This window comes from Bombina bombina, chromosome 4 (assembly GCF_027579735.1).
Source record: "Bombina bombina isolate aBomBom1 chromosome 4, aBomBom1.pri, whole genome shotgun sequence".
NCBI lineage: Eukaryota > Metazoa > Chordata > Amphibia > Anura > Bombinatoridae > Bombina > Bombina bombina.
In genome coordinates this window covers 520,107,378-520,132,701 of record NC_069502.1, presented here as the reverse complement: position 1 = coordinate 520,132,701, position 25,324 = coordinate 520,107,378, and the positions used below count along the sequence as shown (strand labels likewise).

Here is a 25,324-nt window from a genome sequence, read left to right as displayed (position 1 = left end):
GTACCTCAGCCTTCTCCCTGTCATTATTTATCATGCTACCCTCCACACATTTTAATGTACCTATATTATCCTTCTTAGATTTTTTGCTATTTATGTACTTAAAGAACCTTTTAGGGTTAGACTTAGAATCCTTGGCAATTAATTTTTCATATTCAATTTTGGCTAATTTGATTGCTTTTTTGCATGCTTTGTTACATTCCTTATAAATATTGTATGCTGAGTCTGTACTATTTTCTTTTAATAATTTAAATGCCCTACGTTTTTTCCTAATTTCTTTTAACACATTTATATTTAGCCATAACGGCTTATTTTTTTTATTTTTATTTTTATAACCATATGGTATGTATTGATATGTATATTTATTTAACAAATTTTTAAATATTATCCATTTATCCTCTGTATTTTTATTAGAAAATACATTGTCCCAATTTATATTATTTAATGATTTCCTTAAATCGTTGAATTTTGCTTTCTTGAAATTAAAAGTCTTAGTTAAGCCTTTAAAACACTGCATATGAAAAGAGATTTCAAATGTGACCATGTTATGATCACTGTTACCCAAATGTTCTTTGATTTCTATGTTTGATATTATATCTGTATTGTTTGATAGCACTAAATCCAATATAGCTTTACTCCTAGTTGGCTCCTCTATTAATTGTGACAAGAAGTTATCCCTGAGAACATTTAAAAATCTATCCCCCTTAGCTGAGTTACTAGTTTCATTGGCCCAGTTTATATCAGGGTAGTTAAAATCTCCCATAATTACAGCACTGTTATTAGCAGCCTTACCTATTTGCATTAGTAGTTGAGTTTCCTCTGGGTCACTAATGTTGGGAGGCTTGTAGCATGTTCCTAGTAATATTTTTTTAGGATTTTTCCCCCCACTCTTTATTTCAACCCACAGGGTCTCTACATTGTCACTTGTATCATAAATATCTTCCCTTATTGTAGGTTTAAGGTCAGGTTTAATATACATGCAGATTCCTCCACCCCTTTTATTATTCCTGTCCCTCCTAAATAATGTATACCCCTCTAAGTTAACTGCCCAGTCATGTGAATCATCCCACCAAGTTTCAGTTATACTGATAACATCATAGTCCTCTTCTGCAACTAAGAGCGTCAGCTCCCCCATTTTACCTGTCATGCTTCTTGCATTTGTTGTCATACATTTAATTTTCATGTGCTTTCTGCTGCTACTTGGTGTACTTTCCTCTATACTTTCTAATGTGACATTTCTTAAGTCATCCCTTCCTTGAGATATTAATGGAGAGACATATTCAGACACTGATCTCTCTGTTCTATTTTGTTCAAATTGACCCTCCCCCCCTTTGCCTAGTTTAAAAGGTTCTCTAAACGTGCTACCATCCTTTCCCCCAACACACCTGCACCCATGTCATTCAGGTGCAATCCATCCTTACTGTACAATTTGTACCCTAGTGAAAAATCAGCCCAGTGTTCTAAAAAGTCAAACCCCTCATTTTTACACCATGTTTTTAGCCATGAATTAACAGACCTTAGCTCCTTCTGCCTTACTGAGTTAACACACGGCACTGGTAATATCTCAGAAAATATTACTTTGGATGTCCTTGCTTTAAGCTTGCTACCTAACTCCCTGAAGTCATTTTTTAGGACTCTCCATCTCCCACTGATTTCTTCATTAGTACCAATATGCACCATGACTGCAGGATCAGACCCGCATCCCTCTAACAATCTATCAATACGCTCCACAATATGCCTAACAAGTCTGCCTCAAGTTGGCCGCTACGAGATTCCTTCTAGCTAATGTCTCCCAAAGATATCAGGTCTAATAGCCTCTCCTGGGGTTCTCATAAGGTTCGTCTGACTCGGTGGGGCTCCCCAATCGCCCAGGTATATCTTTTGTTGGTAGTTTGGTATGCAGAGCGGTCGCAAAGTATACTTTAAACATATAAATTGCTGGAACTGCATGAAAATGCGACCACTCAGCTTCTAGGCTAGCTCCGCCCCCCGAGAATACCATTTTAAATAACTTTCTAATTTATTTCTATTATCTAATTTGCTTCATTCTCTTGATATTCTTTCCTGAAAAGCATATCTAGATAGGCTCAGTAGCTGCTGATTGGTGGATGCACATAGATGCCTCATGTGATTGGCTCATCCATGTGCATTGCTATTTCTTTAACAAATAATATCTAAAGACTGAAGCAAATTAGAAAATAGAAGTAAATTGTAATGTTGTTTAAAATTGTATTCTCTATCTGAATCATGAAAGGCAATTTTTGGGTTTAATGTCCCTTTAACCTGCTAAGCCAACTCTAAAGTTGCATTTGTTTATTCCCCTGGACTTCTCTGACACGGTGGCATTGCACAAGCAGTGACTTGTGTAATTATAAATGCAGGCAGCATATTGCTGTCCACTAGCCGAGATGCCTGGTGGACTGGGGCAGATATGTCCACACCAGTCCATCCCTCCTTTGTTAAATGGACCCTTATGTATTGACAAATGTTGCATGCTACTGGCAGGTCTAGGAAACAACCCTGGTAGTGATTCACAGAAGTTCAGCACACATTATCTGCTGCTTTATTAACTTTGGCTGTACTGGGTAGACCAACTCTTTATTGTGTTGCATTTTTTGGACTTTGCTTCCATATACTGAGATCACATTCCAGTTTACTTATTATGGTTCAGCAAGTTTTAACTTCTCCAAGTAATGCAGCCTGCCCAGTATTATGGAAGCATAATGTGCTGACATCAAACCTTTACACTCTGTTGCAATATATCCTTAGTATTCAAACAGCTTTTTATGTATGAATTATTTAACAAAGATAGAGGATGATCACAGTCTACTGTTTGATAATTATAGTCATGACAGCTGCTGCAGGACCCTTTTCAGTGTTGATGTGATCTTAATCAGCAACTTTAACTATTTATTGCTAGCACTTTTTTCATTAATGGTTTGGTGAAAAATGGTCCTATACTAAGGGGATTATTAAGGCCTAGGCACACAAGGCCCGTGCCTAGGGCGGCAAATTTGGGGGGCAACATTTTTTTCCATTGCCCCTGGCTGCTGCACTAGTAAGTATTGTACTTTAAAAAAAATGTTAGACTCGGTTAGACACATATCTATCATTATGACTGTGAAATATTGATATTGTTTTGTCCTCAGAGTAATATTGTAATGTAACTGTTATGTGTAAAATAATTTATAAATAATGCTAAGTAGCTAAATCGGTTACTAAACTACACTAAGAACATTATTTTGAAATGTATGTATCTCACATATTCATTTAACTACCCTCCTGAAAGAATTCATTACCATGTTGACTTGTTAAAAAAAAGTGTTTATTTTTATATTTTGCTAGCTGGTTTTACTTACGCCATTTAAATACTCCATAACATGGCTTTAATTGGATTTATTACAAATACTTTTGTGTTCTAATTTAAACTAAATACTTATTAGTCACAGGACTCACAGAAATTCTGCAATGAGTTTACAATATATTATAATAAACTTTGTTTGAATTAAAAAAAAAACCACAACCATCAACTGATCTATGAATCATTATGAATTTATCTATAAAAAATGCAATATGTGCTTGTGTTTTTTTTTTGTGTGTTTGAGAATACAGTGTGTGAAATATGTCTTCTAGATATCCTTCCTTCCTTGTATTTCTCAAAACAAACTTCTGAACACACACAGACATTCAGATGACCAAACAATTTTTGATTCCTAGATAAACTTAAAAATATATATTTAAACAAATTATGCTATAAAATACCAATATAACTCTATACTTGCAAATGCAAATAGATAGGAGCACAAGCTATGTGGTTTACAAGTGATTTATTTTCAAATTATATAGCTATATATATTTAGGCAGGTTTGAGCAATTTTACCATTATTTAAAGGGATACTAATTACTAAACCTAAGGTTTTTACAAGTTCTGGCTTGTGAACATTTAATTTGGAAATGCAGCGGGAAAAAAGTCACGTTACTCCATGACCAAAAAATGCCTAGGGTATCTATCACAAAGCCTAAATATGCCACTGCCTATACTTAATATGCGTCAGTTCTGTTTGGCTGATTACAATCTAAATTATTTTACAACTAGTTGAATTAATTACTAGACTTTGTGCATTCGGTATTTTCGTTCAATGCTGAATACGAAAGTGAGTGGACTTTTGTGATGTGCGAGTCTTTTTGGAGCCAAATTTCTTCTTGTGAAAGTGAAGCGCACTATCATTGGCACATTACATGTAATCTGACATTAAACACTTTGGGTAACATCTTTCTATCAGGTATATTAATGAACATTGTTAAACATATAAAAGTGATGATATGTTTAGTATTACTTAATGCTATATATGCAAACATTGTCCATTTATATGTATATCTGTACCTTTGAAATAAAATGTATTCAGACCTGAAATGGTTAAATCAGTTCTAAAGTTAGCGTTCCTTACTTCCACCTCTGCAAGAACACTTTTTTTCTAGCAGTGACATTTTCACTGCTCATCAAATCTTCTTGAATGAGCAATTACAGATTTATGCAGCAGTGTCCTCTGAAGTGGTGGGGATAAATCAACCTAAACTCACTCATTCAGGGTGACTGACAGGCCCCGCTCTCACACTATTAGTTGGGCAAGCTTATATTTCACTAAGCAATGCTGCATTAAAAGTGGCAATTGCGGGCGGACAGCTTCTCTGCTTGAGAACTTATTCCCCTGCAGATTGATACATTTTATTTTTATATTAAAATCCCAAACTTTTACTTGTCATACTGGTTGATATATAGGTAAAAAAAAACAGGTACCTAGCCAATACTTCACATAAATAGGGGCTGGTTTCCAAAACCAACCTCTAAGGACAGTTTGCCTGTAAGATTTATTCTGACAGCACTTTAATGCTATTTAGTGAGTTTCAAATTATCATAAAAGTATTATATAAAATTACCTATAGTTTTAAGTTCTCCTACATATAGTATTGTCAGTATGAAATCTTGTACAAAGTAAAATATATTTTCATTATTTAAACATTCATAAAGTAAAATGTATTTCTTCATTTACATTAGGTTTCAGATTGTATAGCTTAGTTTATAATACTGTAGGTAGGAAAATGAATTTAAACATCTGCAATTACACTTCTAACCTTTGCTAAGTTATGTACCAAATCCACAGTGGAAAATGAATGATAATTCTCTCTAATCCAAAAATTATTGTGTTTCCTTATAAGAACTACAGAGCTTTGAAAAAATAAAATTTTATGAGGTAGTTGAGGTGGCCACATATTTTCCATCTCTTAGGGAGGTAGTTTAAATCCTTGCAATATCTTCTCATCTACTTGACATCAATATTTTTTTCAGTAATATTTTGTCCATACTGATATGATTATATCTGTATATAATGTGAGGAAAAGGTTAAGATACCCTTGATCCTGCCCCCAGTCCTGCGACTCTTTAAGTATTGTTAGGGCCATTCCAAAATGGTCTCCTCCAGTAAACAATGCCAATGCACAATCGTGCAATTGTAGTGCATCCGTATTGACATCTGACAGCAACCATGCTTGAATTGTCATTGTCAGATTGCTTTAAAATAGAAGCTTGAATCTCACATCAAGGATTTGTATGAGTGCAGGACCATGTAGGCCTCCCCTCAAATCCATGCCCTCAGTCGGTGACCAATTTTCTAATAGGTCAGCCCAACCCCGTGCTGAAGCTTTCTGCAATATTTTTAGTGCTGTCTATCTGGTATAAGTAATTTAATCTTTTGGATAAATAACAATCGGCTAGATTATGAGTTTTGCGGTATGAGTGAAAAAGCAGCGTTAAGGCTCTTTTTTACTACCGCTGGTATTACGAGTCTTGCAGGTTTAGCTGTACCGCACACATTTTTGGCCGGACTGCAACGTAACTACCGCAGCTTTCAAAAAGTCCTTTTTCAATGGGACTTCCATAGCGGCGGTATTACTAGTTTGCCTGGGAGGCCAAAAAGTGAGCGGTACAAGATCCATAACTTAACTGAAAGTCAGTAGTTATGGGTTTTATGCTACAACGCCGTAACATAAAACTCATAACTAAAGTGCTAAAAAGTACACTAACACCCATAAACTACCTGTTAACCCCTAAACCGAGGCCCTCCCGCATCACAAACACTAAAATAAAATTATTGACCCCTAATCTGCCGCTCCCGACATTGCCGCCACTATAATAAACATATTAACCCCTAAACCGCCACACTCCCACATCGTAAACACTAGTTAAATATTATTAACCCCTAATCTGCTGTCCCTAACATCTCCGCAACCTATATTACTGTTATTAACCCCTAATCTGCTGGCCCCAAAATCGCCGCCACTATACTAAAGTTATTAACCCCTAAACCTAACCCTAAGTCTAACCCTAACCCTAACACCCCTAACTTTAATATATTTAAAATAAATCTAAATAAATATTAAAATTAATACCTAAACAATTCCTATTTAAAACTAAATACTTACCTGTAAAATAAAACCTAAGCTAGCTACAATATAACTAATAGTTACATTGTAGCTATCTTAGGTTTTATTTTTATTCCACAGGTAAGTTTGTATTTATTTTAACTAGGTAGACTAGTTAGTAAATAGTTATTAACTATTTACTAACTACCTAGCTAAAATAAATACAAATTTACCTGTAAAATAAAACCTAACCTGAGTTACACTAACACCTAACCTTACACTACAATTAAATAAATTACATTAATTAAATATAATTAACTAAATTAAAAAAAAACAAACACTAAATTACACAAAATAAAAAAAGAAATAATCAAATATTTAAACTAATTACACCTAATCTAACAGCCCTATCAAAATAAAAAAGCCCCCCAAAATAAAAAAACCCTAGCCTAAACTAAACTGCCAATAGCCCTTAAAAGGGCCTTTTGCTGGGCATTGCCCCAAAGAAATCAGCTCTTTTAGCTGTAAATTTTTTTTAAAGAGCCTAAGCTTCCCATTGCCCTGAAAAGGGCATTTGGATGGGCATTGCCCTTAAAAGGGTATTTAGATCTTTTTCAGCCCAAACCCTAATCTAAAAATAAAACCCACCCAATAAACCCTTAAAAAAACCTAACACTAACCCCCGAAGATCCACTTCCATCCATCCTCAACGAAGCGGCAGAAGTCTTCATCCAATCGGCAAGAAGTCCACAACGAAGCCGGGAGAAGTCTTCATCCAAGTGGGCCGAAGTCTTCATCCAAGCCAGCAGAAGTCTTCATCCAGACGGCATCTTCTATCTTCATCCATCCGGTGCGGAGCGGCTACATCTTCAAGACATCCGTCGTGGAGCATCCTCTTCTTTCCACGGCGACTGAAGAATGAAGGTTCCTTTAAATGACATCATCCAAGATAGCGTCCCTAGAATTCCGATTGGCTGATAGAATTCTATCAGCCAATCGAAATTCAAGGGACGCCATCTTGGATGACATCATTTAAAGGAACCTTCATTCTTTGTTAGCCGTCGGAAGAAGAGGATGCTCCGCACCGGATGTCTTGAAGATGGAGCCGCTCCGCGCCGGATGGATGAAGATAGAAGATGCCGTCTGGATGAAGACTTCTGCCCGTCTGGAGGACCACTTCTTTCAGCTTGGATGAAGACTTCTCCCGGCTTCATTGAGGACTTCTTCCCGCTTGGATGAAGACTTCTGCCGCTTCGTTGAGGATGGATGTCGGGTCTTCAAAAACTGTAAGTGGATCTTCGGGGGTTAGTGTTAGGTTTTTTAAGAGTTTATTGGGTGGGTTTTATTTTTAGCTTAGGGACTTTGGGTGGAAAAAAAGCTAAATGCCCTTTTAAGGGCAATGCCCATACAAATGCCCTTTTCAGGGCAATGGGGAGCTTCGTTTTTTTTAGATAGGTTTTTATTTGGGATGTTTGGTTGTGTGGGTGGGGGGTTTTACTGTTGGGGGGTGTTTGTATTTTTTTTAAAGGTAAAAGAGCTGATTTCTTTGGGGCAATGCCCCGCAAAAGGCCCTTTTAAGGGCTTTTGGTAGTTTATTGTAAGCTAGGTTTTTTTATTTTTTATTTTGGGGGGCTTTTTTATTTTGACAGGGCTATTAGATTAGGTGTAATTAGTTTAAATATTTGATAATTTCTTTTTTATTTTGTGTAATTTAGTGTGTTTTTTTGGTAGTTTGATAAATTGTATTTAATTAATGTAATTTATTTAATTGTAGTATAAGGTTAGGTGTTAGTGTAAGACAGGTTAGGCTTTATTTTACAGGTAAATTTGTATTTATTTTAGCTAGGTAGTTAGTAAATAGTTAATAACTATTTAGTAACTATTCTACCTATTTAAAATAAATACAAACTTGCCTGTGAAATAAAAATAAAACCTAAGATAGCTACAATGTAACTATTAGTTATATTGTAGCAAGCTTTGGGTTTATTTTATAGGTAAGTATTTAGCTTTAAATAGGAATTATTTAGGTAATAATAGTAATTTTTATTTAGATTTATTTTAATTATATTAAAGTTAGTGGGTATTAGGGTTAGACTTAGGGTTAGGGGTTAATAACTTTATTATAGTGGCGCCAACGTTGGGGCGGCAGATTAGGGGTTAATAAGTGTAATGTAGGTGGTGGCGACATTGGGGGCGGCAGATTAGAGGTTAATAAATATAATGTAGGTGTCGGCGATGTCGGGGGCGGCAGATTAGGGGTTAATAAGTGTAATGTAGGTGGCGGCGATGTTGGGGGTGGCAGATTAAGGGTGTTTAGACTCAGGGTTTTTGTTAGGGTGTTAGGTGTAAACATAAATTTTGTTTCCCCATAGGAATCAATGGGGCTGCGCTACGGAGCTTCTTGCTGCTTTATTGCAGGTTTTAGGCTTTTTTTCAGCCGGCTCTCCCCATTGATGTCTATGGGGAAATCGTGCACAAGCATGTAAAACCAGCTCACAGCAGGGCTGGTATTGGAGTGCGGTATGGAGCTCAATTTTGCTCTATGCTCACTTATTTCCTGCTAACACCAGGTTTATGAAAACCTGTAATAGCAGCGCTATAGGGAGGTGAGCGGTGGAAATAACTTGCAAGTTAGTACCAAGCATCTCTTACTGCAAAACTCGTAATCTAGCCGAATCTGATTATGGGCCAGATTAAAAGTGGAGCGCTAATTAAGCTACTGCTCAAGCATTAACTGCGCTAGAAGTAAGCTTTTCGCACTCTTTGGGTAGCACTCGTATTATGATTTAAAATTAAACTGTTTCTTGCGCACTAAACTGACGAGTGCAAAATTCCGATGTGACGTCAGACGCCAGTCAGCTTCACTCGATCATGGCAGCATTCACATGTTGAGGATTTAATACCTATACATATCGCAGCAGTGCCAAGTTCTGGGCCTTTAACTGTACATTTTACATCGAAGCATCAGGACCCTGTGAGTGGGAAACTACTAAGGCTTGTCATCAGGACTTTGGGTGAGATTGTCTCCTTTTTTTTGCATCACAGTGGGGTTTGTGCATTCCTGCTTATCCTGGCGGACATAGTCCTTGGGTGCCGGATTACTAAGCCTATATGACCCTGCTGATGTTGCTATCTGAAATACATATCTGGCAGAATTGATCCTTAAGTGGTGGTCTTTGATACATCCATATTTCCATGTACTAATTTACTAAACACTTGTGATACAATTCTGCTGCTTATCTACATACTAACATTGAATGGTGGCTTTGTGGACTGCACTTTATACAGGCTATCAAGAATACTGTACCCTCATTTATAAGCTTGGATGCAAGTGTACTAATATATCATTGTGGACATCTGCATACTAAGATGGAACCATTGTGTTTTTCATTCACAAGCTATAACTTTAATACAGTGCTGCTGATATTTTTGCTGCTACTAACAGAGCTTTTGCTGCTACTAACAGAGCTTTGGCATATTATCTGCAAGTTTACAAAATTTCCACAATTCATATAGCTGCTTGTAATATATCACATTTGTTCCTCGGAAATATGAATGTTGGAAATCTTTTATACATAGAGTGCTGGATAGTATCCTTTGAGGGACTTTCTTTCACATATAAAGCAATTTTTTGCAATGCATGCTTCTTTCTTGCTGTTGAAATTCCCCAATGGACTGACGATCTGTTATTTTAATTAGACTGGGGACGCCCAGTCTGTGTGATTTTTTTACATGTGTGCATCTTTTCATATATGTATGATAAATACATTAAATATATGCATGTCTCTGCTATGATTAATATAATAAATATTGTGTATCATTGTTAACTTTAGATACTATATCAGATTATTTCCTCTGGAGTGCGGGGATATGACATATCTGGATAATATATATACTGTATTCAGATATATATAAGAATATCTATTTAAAAATACATAGAACATATTCTGCTATGTGCAGAACATTGAAATGTGAAATATATGAAATACACTGTATAACACTTTATAAAATATGAATATTGCATAAATGCTTTTTGTAACTGCAAAGGGCTCCAATGCACTTCTATATATGTCTATATATGTGTACATATGTATTTAGGTGTTTATAAGTGTATATATGTCCTTAAGTGTATATACAGTATATCAATATGTACACAGGAAAATGCATAAATTCATCTGTACACATATCTAGACATATATATATACACACACATTTTTAGAGATGTATATGTATGTATCTCAATGTTAAAGCCCGTTGCATGCCTTTTTTTTACCTAACACCTGAGATCTCATATATTTGAGCCCTTATAACTTTTGTGTGCAATATTTTATTTGAATATGTTTTTATTAGATGGTGTTATTATGATTGTAAGTGTACTTTATAATGTATTTTTCATGTGTTTTGTGGAACTTTTTTGTTTCCTAAAACAGTTGACCAGAGGTCTGGAAAATCGCAATTGCGCTCAAGAGATCATGTTTACTTTCAACTTGTAATACCAACAGTAAACCCGACAAGCGCAAACACCCGCAATAAAAGTCAAACATTTGCTTTGCTTCCCCTGTTCTTAAAATATAAAATATGGCAAGAGGCAGACTTGCTCGACCAGGCCACTTGGTTGTACTTGCCTCCTAGGCCAAACATTGCCAGCCCTCCCCTTTTCCACACCTGGAGTACAAACTGTAGGAAAATAAATACAATTGAATTCCCATTCTGGAATGTGTAGTTTACTATTTCCCACTCAGTATTGTGCCACTGAAGTTCTGGACTCTAATTCCTAGCATGCATTGTACAGTGGTGGTGGAGTGAGGTTCCTGGAAGGCAGAAACGTTTGCATGAGATCACGCCTCCTGCGTTCTGTGTGTGTATGTGCTATGAACCATGTAGGGGGAATTTCACTCCCACCACAATTTTAACAGCAGCAAAGAATAAGTTATCTCATTAATGGCAATACTTTCTGTGCAGTGTCCTATTCACATACGCCAATAGAACAAATAGAGGAATGATTATTTTGCATATTTTAAGTAATGTACTGTTATCAGTTTTAAGCTTTATAGGTTAACTTTGATTTGTTCTTTTGTGTTTAATTTTGATTAACTGTATAATGCAACAGATCAAATAAACAAAGCACTAAATAATAAATAAAACTCTATGGGGTAGATTTAACAAGTGCCAGGAGGACATGATTTGCAGTAGCGAATCATGTCCGCCCAACATCGCTAAATGCACAAGCATTTCTTGTGAAATGCTTGTGCAATGCCACCCATTGCACATTTGCGGCCAATCGACTGCTAGCAGGGGCCTTCAATCTTCCAGATCGTATCGGGATGATTGCAGTCCGCCACCTAGAAGGTGGCAAAGAAGTTAAGGAGCTGCTGCTTCTTAACTTAAGTTTCAGGTGAGCCTGACACTTCGGCCATAGAAAGCAGCATTCGCTGCTTGTTAAATCTACCCCTATGCTTCTTCCATTTTCATTTATGAGTCAGGAGTCTGTATAAAGACATTTATTTTATTACACCCATTAAAAAAAATGTTTAAAGGTGTATTAAAGTTTAGCATACAGGGAGTGCAGAATTATTAGGCAAATGAGTATTTTGACCACATCATCCTCTTTATGCATGTTGTCTTACTCCAAGCTGTATAGGCTCGAAAGCCTACTACCAATTAAGCATATTAGGTGATGTGCATCTCTGTAATGAGAAGGGGTGTGGTCTAATGACATCAACACCCTATATCAGGTGTGCATAATTATTAGGCAACTTCCTTTCCTTTGGCAAAATGGGTCAAAAGAAGGACTTGACAGGCTCAGAGAAGTCAAAAATAGTGAGATATCTTGCAGAGGGATGCAGCACTCTTAAAATTGCAAAGCTTCTGAAGCGTGATCATCGAACAATCAAGCGTTTCATTCAAAATAGTCAACAGGGTCGCAAGAAGCGTGTGGAAAAACCAAGGCGCAAAATAACTGCCCATGAACTGAGAAAAGTCAAGCGTGCAGCTGCCAAGATGCCACTTGCCACCAGTTTGGCCATATTTCAGAGCTGCAACATCACTGGAGTGCCCAAAAGCACAAGGTGTGCAATACTCAGAGACATGGCCAAGGTAAGAAAGGCTGAAAGACGACCACCACTGAACAAGACACACAAGCTGAAACGTCAAGAATGGGCCAAGAAATATCTCAAGACTGATTTTTCTAAGGTTTTATGGACTGATGAAATGAGAGTGAGTCTTGATGGGCCAGATGGATGGGCCCGTGGCTGGATTGGTAAAGGGCAGAGAGCTCCAGTCCGACTCAGACGCCAGCAAGGTGGAGGTGGAGTACTGGTTTGGGCTGGTATCATCAAAGATGAGCTTGTGGGGCCTTTCGGGTTGAGGATGGAGTCAAGCTCAACTCCCAGTCCTACTGCCAGTTTCTGGAAGACACCTTCTTCAAGCAGTGGTACAGGAAGAAGTCTGCATCCTTCAAGAAAAACATAATTTTCATGCAGGACAATGCTCCATCACACGCGTCCAAGTACTCCACACCGTGGCTGGCAAGAAAGGGTATAAAAGAAGAAAATCTAATGACATGGCCTCCTTGTTCACCTGATCTGAACCCCATTGAGAACCTGTGGTCCATCATCAAATGTGAGATTTACAAGGAGGGAAAACAGTACACCTCTCTGAACAGTGTCTGGGAGGCTGTGGTTGCTGCTGCATGCAATGTTGATGGTGAACAGATCAAAACACTGACAGAATCCATGGATGGCAGGCTTTTGAGTGTCCTTGCAAAGAAAGGTGGCTATATTGGTCACTGATTTGTTTTTGTTTTGTTTTTGAATGTCAGAAATGTATATTTGTGAATGTTGAGATGTTATATTGGTTTCACTGGTAAAAATAAATAATTGAAATGGGTATATATTTGTTTTTTGTTAAGTTGCCTAATAATTATGCACAGTAATAGTCACCTGCACACACAGATATCCCCTAAAATAGCTATAACTAAAAACAAACTAAAAACTACTTCCAAAACTATTCAGCTTTGATATTAATGAGTTTTTTGGGTTCATTGAGAACATGGTTGTTGTTCAATAATAAAATTAATCCTCAAAAATACAACTTGCCTAATAATTCTGCACTCCCTGTATAGTGACTATAGTGTATATATAGTAAATATATATGCAGGGCATATTTCACTTTATTGCCCCCTGGAAAAAATTCTGTGGATGCCCATGAACATCATACTCTTTTGTGTTATGCTAATCCTTAGCATATTCAATATCTGACAGTCTTAATTATTTATTTATTTTTGTTGGAACTGAACTGTTTAGCTGCTATAACTTATTAGTCAGTTAGAGGTTTATATTTTTATGTCGGTAATTGAATTCTTTTAATCCTTTTCTCTAGATGTTTATAACCCCATATATATTGGGTTTTACCTGTATAAGAGTGCCTACTGGATATATATATGATTAGCTTGTTATCATATGGTTATATATGATGTATTAAAAACCACTAAAATATTTCATATTTCCCTCACGGACTTTGGTCTCTAGTTATCAAGCCATCAACCGCAAATACGCTGGAATTCCACAGCGTATTTGTGGCAAGGCTGATTCGCCATAGTTATCAAGCCCTACAGCCCGGCAAAAGTAGAATTTAGTGACGTAACATACGATCCGCCGGACTCAGTCCGACACAGATTGATGGTTATGTCACTACAGATGTTCCGAACGCAAGTTCGGCACAATCTGACTACTTTTGGTAGTTATCAAATACCTACCAGGTACGCTCGCCACTATTCCGGGCCAGCGTACCTGGTTTTCAATATGCCATAGGAATCAATAGGAGTCTGACAGCAGCGAGAGCTCATGTTCGCTGCTGCCTGATATCCCATTGATTTCTATGGTAACGTCTGCACCTAACACCCTAACATGTACCCCGAGTCTAAACACCCCTAATCTGCCCCCCCTACACCGCCACCACTTACTTTTTACTTATTAACCCCTAAACCGCCGCTCCCGGACTCCGCCACCACTATAATAATTTTATTACCCCCTAAACCGCCGCTCCCGGACCCCGCCGCCACTATAATAAACATATTACACCCTAAACTGCCGCTCCCGGACCCCGCCGCCACTATAATAAATATATTAACCCCTAAACCGCCGCTCCCGGACCCCACCGGCACCTACATTATACCTATTAACCCCTAATCTGCCGCCCCCTATACCGCCGCCACCTACATAAAGTTATCAACCCCTATCCTGCCGATCTCGGACCCTGCCGCAAATAAATTAGTTGTTTAACCCCTAAACCACCGCACCTGGAGCCCTCCGCCACCTACATTACATTTATTAACCCCTATCCTGCCCCCCCTACACCACCGCCACCTACAGTACATTGATTGACCCCTAACCTACCCCCCTACACCGCCGCCACTATATTAAATGAATTAACCCCAAAACCTAAGTCTAACCCTAACCCTAACACCCCTCTAACTTAAATATTATTTAAATTAATCTAAATAAATATTCCTATCATTAAATAAATTAATCCTATTTAAAACTAAATACTTACCTATAAAATAAACGCTAAGATAGCTACAATATAATTAATAATTACATTGTAGCTATTTTAGGGTTTATTTTTATTTTACAGGCAACTTTGTATTCATTTTAACTAGGTACAATAGCTATTAAATAGTTAATAACTATTTAATAGCTACCTAGTTAAAATAATTACAAAATTACCTGTAAAATAAATCCTAACCTAACAAATACACCTAACACTACACTATCAATATATTAATTAAATAAATTACCTACAATGATCTAAAATAAAATACAATTAAATAAACTAAACTATATTACAAAAAAAAACAAACACTAAATTACAAAAAATAAAAAAAATTACAAGAAATGTAATCTAATTACACCTAATCTAAGCCCCCAAATAAAATAAAAAAGCCCCCCAAAATAATAAAATTCCCTACCCTAAACTAAATTACAAAAGTAATCAGCTCTTTTACCAGCCCTTAAAAGGGCTTTTTGCGGAGCATTGCCCCAAAGTAATCAGCTCTTTTACCTGTAAAAAAAAAAAGCAATACAATACCCCCCAACATTACAACCCACCACCCACACACCCCTACTCTAAAACCCACCCTATCCCCCCTTAAATAAACCTAACACTACCCCATTGAAGATCACCCTACCTTGAGCCGTCTTCACCCAACCGGGCCGAACTCTTCATCTGATGTGGGCACAAGTGGTCCTCCAGCCGGGCAGAAGTCTTCATCCGATCGGCGCAGAAGAGGTCCTCCATCTGGCAGAAATCTTCATCCAAGCGGCATCTTCTATCTTCATCCTTCCGGCGATGAGCGGCTCCATCTTGAAGACCTCCGGCGTGGAACATCCATCTCTGCTGACGAATACCCGACGAATGACTGGTCCTTTAAATGACGTCATCCAAGATGGCGTCCCTCAAATTCCGATTGGCTGAAAGGATTCTATCAGCCAATCGGAATTAAGGTTGGAAAAAAATCGATTGGCTGATGTAATCAGCCAATCGGATTGAAGTTCAATCCGATTGGCTGATTGGATCAGCCAATAGAATTGACGTTGCATTCTATTGGCTGATCCAATCAGCCAATCGGATTGAACTTCAATCCGATTGGCTGATTACATCAGCCAATCGGATTTTTCCTACCTTAATTCCTATTGGCTGATAGAATCCTATCAGCCAATCGGAATTCAAGGGACGCCATCTTGGATGATGTCATTTAGAGGACCAGTCATTCGTCGGGTAGTCGTCGGCAGAGATGGATGTTCCGCGCCGGAGGTCTTCAAGATGGAGCCACTCATCGCCAGAAGGATGAAGATAGAAGATGCCGCTTGGATGAAGATGTCTGCCGGTCTGGATCTCCTCTTCTGCCCGGATAGTATAAAGACTTCTGCCCGGTTGGAGGACCACTTGTGCCCGCATCGGATGAAGAGTTCGGCCCGGTTGGGTGAAGACGGCTCAAGGTAGGGTGATCTTCAATGGGGTAGTGTTAGGTTTATTTAAGGGGGGATCGGGTGGGTTTTAGAGTAGGGATGTGTGGGTGGTGGGTTGTAATGTTGGGGGGGGTATTGTATTGCTTTTTTTTACAGGTAAAAGAGCTGATTACTTTGGGGCAATGCCCCGCAAAAAGCCCTTTTAAGGGCTGGTAAAAGAGCTGATTACTTTTGTAATTTAGTTTAGGGTAGGGAATTTTATTATTTTGGGGGGCTTGGTTATTTTATTGGGGGGCTTAGATTAGGTGTAATTAGATTAAACTTCTTGTAATATTTTTTTATTTTTTGTAATATAGTTTAGTTAATTGTATTTTATTTTAGATCATTGTAGTTTATTAATTTAATTAATTTATTGATGGTGTAGTGTTAGGTGTATTTGTAACTTAGGTTAGGATTTATTTTACAGGTAATTTTGTAATTATTTTAACTAGGTAGCTATTAAATAGTTATTAACTATTTAATAGCTATTGTACCTAGTTAAAATAAATACAAAGTTGCCTGTAAAATAAAAATAAACCCTAAAATAGCTACAATGTAATTATTAATTATATTGTAGCTATCTTAGGGTTTATTCTATAGGTAAGTATTTAGTTTTAAATAGGATTAATTTGTTTAATGATAGGAATATTTATTTAGATTAATTTAAATAATATTTAAGTTAGGGGTGTGTTAGGGTTAGACTTAGGTTTTGGGGTTAATTCCTTTAATATAGTGGCGGCGGTGTAGGAGGGGTAGATTAGGGGTTAATCAATATACTGTAGGTGGCGGTGTTGTAAGGGGGGACAGGATAGGGGTTAATAAATGTAATGTAGGTGGCGGAGGGCTCTGGGTGCGGCAGTTTAGGGGTTAAACCATTAATTTATTTGCGGCTGGGTCCGGGATCGGCAGGATAGGGGTTACTAACTTTATGTAGGGGGCGGCGGTATAGGGGGCGGCAGATTAGGGGTTAATAGGTATAATGTAGGTGGTGGCCGGGTCCGGGAGCGGCGGTTTAGGGGTTCATATATTTATTATAGTGGCGGCGGGATCCGGGAGCAGCGGTTTAGGGGTTAATATATTTATTATAGTTGTGGCGGGGTCCGGGAGCGGCAGTTTAGGGGGTAATAAGTTTATTTAGGTGCGGGGGGCTCCGGGAGCGGCAGTTTAGGGGGTAAAACAGTATAGTATAGTGTGGGTGCTTAGTGACAGGCTAGCAAGAAAGCTTTGAAGAAGCCGATGAGCAGCGAGATCGATGACTGTCAGTTAACAACAGTCCGCTGCTCATCGCTCCGTACTTAGTGCGCGGCTTCTTGACAGCTTTCTTGATAACTTTGGTGAACGTATTCAGGTCCGCGGCAGCAATGTAAGGCGAGCTTAGGCGAGCGTATTGGGTCGGCGAATGCAGGTAAGTAGAAAGCTTGATAACTAGAGGCCTTTGTGCGGAGCATATTAAAGAATGGGACATTTTTAATAGTATACCCCCTGCTGATTAATCTTATTACAGAGTTTCTATAAATACTATTTGCTGATATTGCTTAACATATGATTATAAGTCCATTCGTGTTCCTATTACAATTGCATATTTTTTTGTATGGTGTTCTTTGAGTGCATAAGGCCAAGCTGTTCACCTTTCTATATGCTCTGTGTTACATTGTATTATTACACATATGCTTGCTTACAATCTTGCAATTCTATGTAGAAACCACCATGCATTGCAGTCGTTAGGAAACCATAGCCTGTGAGCCAATCGGAATTGGCATTCTATTCACATTCCGTTTCCTGTTCAGAAGTGGCTCAGCAGCAAGAGATTAACTATGTGCTGAATCCCTTTACAAAGGTTTAACAGAATGACACAATAATTTGTGCAATAAAATTTGTATTAATATGCCATTTTAATTGAACTGGAGTTTTGAAGCTTTAAATCTTAATTCTGGGAAACTTTACTATTTTTAGTAGCATAAGTCCCCTAAAAACACTCCACGGAGCAGCAGGATGCATGTTACATAAATGGAAGATTTGGTTGTTTGGAACAGGCATTAAATGTTATTATGTCTTTGTCACTGGTATATTTCCCTAAATAGTTAATGATTAGTAAATGAACTTGGTGCTATTATTAATAAAAAACAAACATGCCTAAAAAGTATTTATGAGCTAACATTTTCCAGTGATACAAGTCTGATCCATTTGATAATGGGACATGGAGTGATGCTTGCAATATTGGCAAAACCAGCCTTGTTAAATTTGAACGCTCCTATATTTAGATGTAGTGAAAACATTTTAAAGTCAAAGTGATTAATGATTAGAACACAACATTTAACTAACGTTTTAGACTTACAATGAGACAAAAATTTTAAATGATTGAGGTCAATATTAATAAAACTTGTCAGAAGTTCAGAAGGTAAAAAAAAGTCTAAGAAAAAAAGGATTAATTCAAGAAGCATTTACATAACATGTCAAAATGCCCTGATGCAAAAAAACACATTTTTAAAAATACAGTCACAGTTATAAAATAAAAAGCAGCCCAAGACTGATAAATTTGATGCAGTGCTCAGTGCTAATGATTTCCCTGTTGAACAATAGGAGCACCTAATAATTACTATTTTATTCATCATTAGTATGCAATAGGGATGGTCAACTTCCTAGAACAATATTTATTAAGAACAGTCAACACTAGAATTTTTGTTGTTTTTAAAGATTGATAATCTCTTAATTACCCATTCCCCAGTTTTGCATAACCAACACAGTTATAATAATACACATTTTACCTCTGCAATTACCTTGTATCTAAGCCTCTGCAGACTGCCCCCTTATTTCAGTTCTTTTGACAGACTTGCATTTTAGCCAATCAGTGCTCACTCCATGGTAAATTAACGTGCATGAGCTCAATGTTATCTATATGAAACACATGAACTAACACCCTCTAGGGGTGAAAAACTGTCAAAATGCATTTAGATTAGAGGCGGCCTTCAAGGTCTAAGAAATTAGTTTATGAACCTCCTAGGTTTAGCTTTCAACTAAGAATACCAAGAGAATAAAGCAACATTGGTGATAAAAGTAAATTTGCTTAAAATTGCATGCTCTATTTGAATTCATTAAAGTTTTTTTTGGACTTGACTGTCCCTTAAAGAAGCCATAAGGGACAAATATAAAAAACATACCTATTAAGGTATTTTGGCACAAGGCTAAATATAGGTAAGGTTGCAGAGAGCTCTTGAGTGGTTACTCAAGGCACACATTTTAGTTCTGCATTTACCTTGGGCCACAAAACCTATGGCACAGGAACCAGAAAAACGAATTTCCAATGGCCTCAAGTAGCCCTCGGCCACTATTTTGCTATCCCTGGTATACAAGAAAATCTAAAAACTGGACATTCTTCATATTAATCACCTTATGGAAAGCATTGACACTAGTCATGTTTTCATAAAAGACGAAAGTGTAAATGCAAAAACAAAAAATATGCTCACTGTTTAAGCATACCCATGATGACATTGTTAAATGAAATAGCATTCATGAACTAGAAATAAGGAAACATAATATTGTAAGCTTAAGTATAGAAAACTGTCATCCAATCTAAAAATATTAACAAAGTGCAGACAGAACTTACATGCATAACACTTTGAGGGTTACTTCTGTCTGAATAAGTTGAAATACACTAGCTTACCATCAATTGCTGGTTTTGGTTGAGAACTCTTCAGTCTGAGAGAAGGTCGAAAGCGTGTCCTATCATTAAAGCTCCAACTTTTTTGAACTTTAGTTGGGCTTCCTTCAGCACCAATATCAGTGCTTGGTGAGCGGCGGTCTCCAACTGATGTTTGTCGACCCTTTATGCTTTGTCCTCTTGGGCTTGCCAAACGTACACGCTCCTTAAAGCTTAATTTCTGACTGTAAAAAATATATATATAAACTTAAGAAAGACAGCATTATTTTGTTGTTCCACAGTGACAATGACAAATACTGCCAGCTTCTGTAGAATTGTATTGACTAAATTGTATCTTTCTTTTGGATAATACATTTCTAAACATTTTTTTTTGAAAATGCACATAGGCTTGTCCTGTTAGAATCATAATGCAAGAGATTGAAGCAAACCATATAAACACTACTAAAATATATATTTTTTTAGTCCACAGTGTTCAAATGATATGTACAAACATGCATGCTAATTTTCAGCAAGCAAATAATAACTTTTTAAAAACAAAATAACCTTTTTAAAAGAAATCTTCATGCATGTGCAAATTTTTAAAGGAAAAAAATGGCAGTTACAAAAATGTTCATTTTTCCCAATTTTTCGGTTTGAATATGTAGATCAACTCAATTATTGTTGATTTAAAAGTCAATTTGAGAAACATTTAAAGACTGTATGAATGTTTCCCATAGAAACCATATAATATGAAAATGCTTACTGAAAACTGTATGCTCTGATAAATCTGTTTTAATTTCCTAGCAATTATTATTTTTCTCTGGTAAAATTATGTGTGGTCTTTTTATAAAATACTTTAGGCTTAACAAAAACATTTAATTTCCTTGAAACAAAAATGCTTCTGTAAATCTAAATTTATAATGCAGCAACAGATCAGTTTTATGGACCTCATCAATAAACCAAAATTAAATAATATGCAATAAAAAGTATATATATATATATATATATATATATATATATATATATATATATATATATATATATACACACACACATTTACAGTATATATTTATATATATATACACAAACACACACCCATACACCTTGCTATGTATTACAAGCTATGCTGGGGATATAAAGCAGGAAAAAACAAAAAATCTCAGTCAGTGGACATGTTTTATGCTTCTGCACATCCATATTATGTGCCATTGATATTATATATATTTATATTTATATATATATATATATATATATATATATATATATACATATACATACACTAGCCATTCACTATCTAATTTTGAGGGGGAAATAATCCATCTATCATCTATCTATATTATTTATATATATATATATAAATAATAAAAAATAAATAAAAACCTGGTGCACCAGGTTTTTAGCTGTAGCTTATACTTTACTTTAATTATTTTTCTTAATTTTTTCTTCATGGTTTGATTTTATCTATAATATGTGCATATATGGTTTGCACAATTATACAGTATTTAATTATCACACTATATAAGGTATGAATTTTGTTAATTAAGTGATTCACTTGTTACCATGGTTACATAAGTTTTGGCGCAATTTCACTAATTGTTTGATGGGTGGGGCTAAGTTGCTTTATATTGCACACTGTTCATTTGCACTGTTTTCTGGTCTGAGGAAGGGGTCTGCGTACCCCGAAACGTCACCTTAATACATTTTTTATTTTATATACTAAATCCAGTGAGTGCAGTCCTTTTCTACATTTGACTATTGATATACCTGACTTAGCACCCTGGTTGATGTCCTTACTGCATTGTGAGTGCAGACACACATGGAAGTTATATATATATATATATATATATATATATATATATGTATTTTACATGAACGGTTTTAGATTTAAAAATAAAAAATGCATTATTTTCTATGTGAACATAGGAATGTAAAATATGCATAACGCGCATCAGGGTTCGCATTTAAGGACTAACATGGTTGGGTTAGCGCAATGAATAATTGCTATCTTTGATGCACGTTATTGAAATATTAAATATAAAATATTAAAAAATATTAATAAAAATGATTTTAAATTATTATACATGCTGTAAAATATTGTAAATAATCTAAATAATATATTACAGTATGTTTAATAATTTTCAATAATTGTCATTATATTTTTAATATTTAATATTTCAATAACACGCTTTGAAGATAGCAACTCTTCAGGTGGTCAAACCTGATCACGTTATCCCTAAGTTGCGAACCCCGATGCGCGTTAAGAATATGTTACATTCCTATAGTCTTCACATTGAAAATAATGTACTTTTTATTATTAAATATATATTTCTATATACAGTATATCTGATAATGTTCATATAAAATACATATATATATACCTATATATCTATAGGAATAGATATACAGATATAGGTATATATAGCTACATATAAAAATTACATTGTTCTGTATGTGAAAAACATTGGAATGTGACATTTTCATAACTCTTGTCACGTTAGCGCACAAGTATAAGTGTTATTTATTTTTCAGTTTGAGCTCTCCATTGAGAAAACGTTAACGCAGTCGCAATATTATGTTATTGCATGTTGGATTTCGCTCTCATGCAAACTTTTTACTTTCAATTTGTAATACGAGCACAACCTGACATGCGCAAAAGCTCTCTGTCTAACGCTCCACTCATAATCTAGCCTTGTATGTACTAATATGTGGCAGAATTTAATAGGTTTATCATCTGGTAGTTGGCTTTTAAGTTTCTTTTAAATATGCAAATGGCTACCTAAGTGTGTTTTGAGTAAAATACATTAGAATGAATACAACGTAGAAAATAAAACAGTCATTTAGATAAATCTATAATGTTCTCTCAGTAGAGCAGTTATAGTAACACATTGACAAATGACTACAGTGTCAAGAATTCAGACCTCAACCCTTAATTAGTTATTAAAGAAACACTACACAATAAATAAAAACAGAGGCATTAATCAAGAGTAGGTAATACAGGAAATTACAATAAGTGAAAGTACAAGTCACTTTAAAAGAACATATGATGTTGACATAAGCTAATCTGTAAGTAAAGATCAAACATAATGGCTTTAAAACTGTAAAATAGCATTTTATATCTTTAAAGCCAGTTTACTGTATTATTATTATTCTTTATTTATAAAGCGCCAACAGATTCTGCAGCACTGTCCATGGGTACAAAGATAAAAGTAAAGTGCAATACAATATAAAAGACAGCATACAAAGTTTAACAAACAAATACAGGGGGAATTGAGGGCCCTGTTCCCGTGGGAACTTACAATCTAGATGGGTAAGAGGGTGAGAAACAGGAGGTGGGGACTGCAAAGGTGGGAATGATGTTAGTGTGGAGTTAGAAGAGGGCAACTATTAGGCAAGTGGAATTCATTTGCTACTGATTTGGAGATAGGCTTCCCTGAACAAGAAGGTCTTTAGGGAGCGTTTAAAGGAGGAAAGTTAGGGGAAAGTCTAATAGCTCGAGGAAGTGCGTTCCAGATGGTTGGTGCCGCACGAGAGAAGTCCTGTAATCTAGCATAGGATGAGGTGATGGAGATGATGAAGATGCAAGGAGCAGGTCATTGTTGGATCTTAGGGGACAGGCTGGAGTATATTTGTTGATTAGTGAGGACAGGTAGTGGGGGGGGCTGCGTTGGTAAGGGCTTTGTAGGTCAGGGTGAGAATTTTGAATCAGTGAAGGGACTCGCAGAGAGGTGCTGCAGATACTTATTTCAGTATCTATCTCTCTATCTAACTATATTAGGGATCTACACTCTCACTAACTAACGGGATATCAAGTTACTACCAGGGTGCAGGTAAAATTAATCATAAAGCAATACAGACCGCACTCACTATATTTAGCCAAATAACAAAGTAAATTTATTTTGGTGACGTTTCGGGGACAATCTCCCTTTCCTCAGAAGTGTGTATGTATATATATATATATATATATATTATTTATATAAGCAGGAGAAAAGCTCAAAATCTCTGTCATTTGACATGTTTTAGGCTTCTGCACATCTCTATTATGTGCCATTAATGTAATGCAGAAGATCATCAGCACAATTGATGTGTTTTGTAGCTTACTCTCTATATATCTATCTAGATTGTAAACATATATTAATATATTAATATTCAACAAAATAAATAATGAATAATCTTATCCTTCATTGTTGATTTACAATAATAAGCTATTTGATAATAAGCAGTTTGGATATCGCGACCGCTCCAACTTCTTCTCTTCATAGACTTCAATGGAGCACGCTTTAAAAAAAACAAAAAAACACTTATCGCTTGTGCGATAACCCGGCATCATGTTAGACCTACCGCGCTAAACCCGAAGGTAGCTATACATATTTTACATTCCAATGTTCTTCACATAGAAGAAAGTGTTCTTTATATTTTTAATATATGTTTCTATATATATCTGATTCATTTCTTACAAATATATATATATATATATATATATATATATATATACACATATACCTAAATAAATATATACAGGTATAGATGTATACAGGTATATATAGGAATATATATTTTAAAATACTAAGAACATTTTTATGTGAAGAACATTGTAATTTAAAATATATTTACTGTAAATACACAGTAAAACACATTATTAAATATTAAAATGAATCAAAATGATTATGATGTGTATATATGTGTTTATATGAGCATTAGGTATATTTGTTAAAAATATAAATACAGTCTAAAATATTAGAGGGAAGAGTGCCATCCCTATCAAAACATTATGGACGTTTGTCTTTCTACTTATTTTTCAGTCAGTACATTTGGATTTTTTTACAGCACCTTTCTGTAGTGCCTGCCTGTTCCTTCTCCAGTTTTTTTACTGCGGTTTGATTCTGCTGCTGCTACGACTCTCTGAGAAGGGCTTAGAGCTATTTTGGGTGAACTTTCCATTGCAGGTTCACTTTCGTCTGGGGTTTTCGTTGTTCTTGACGCTGAGGACCGTATCCTGCCTGTCTGCCTAGAAACCTGTAGTCTCCATCTTGTTTCAATTTCACGCCAAACCAGAAATGGTGCATTTACAAACAATTAATATAAATATTGTAAAAAAAAACAATAGTTGTCAAATATTAAAAGTGACAATTTAATGACTGAGCAATCATGCCCAGTATGCCCACCATGTTAAGATACAAATAGCATTCAGATGGAAAACAATAGGTTCCTTTTGAACTCATGATTACGCAATCCGGTTTGAAAGCTGGTTATGTAGATGCCAGTA

General features: G+C 36.1%; 1 protein-coding gene across 1 annotated transcript in view; it reads right to left on the bottom strand.

Annotated features, from left to right (window-relative positions):
* Nucleotides 1-25,324, bottom strand: part of KCNQ5 (potassium voltage-gated channel subfamily Q member 5) — a 433,357-nt gene that overhangs the window by 87,762 nt on the left and 320,271 nt on the right. The window contains exon 14 of the mRNA XM_053711999.1: nucleotides 20,086-20,306. Coding sequence (XP_053567974.1) covers nucleotides 20,086-20,306 — 221 coding nt within the window. The remainder of the gene's footprint in view (nucleotides 1-20,085; nucleotides 20,307-25,324) is intronic.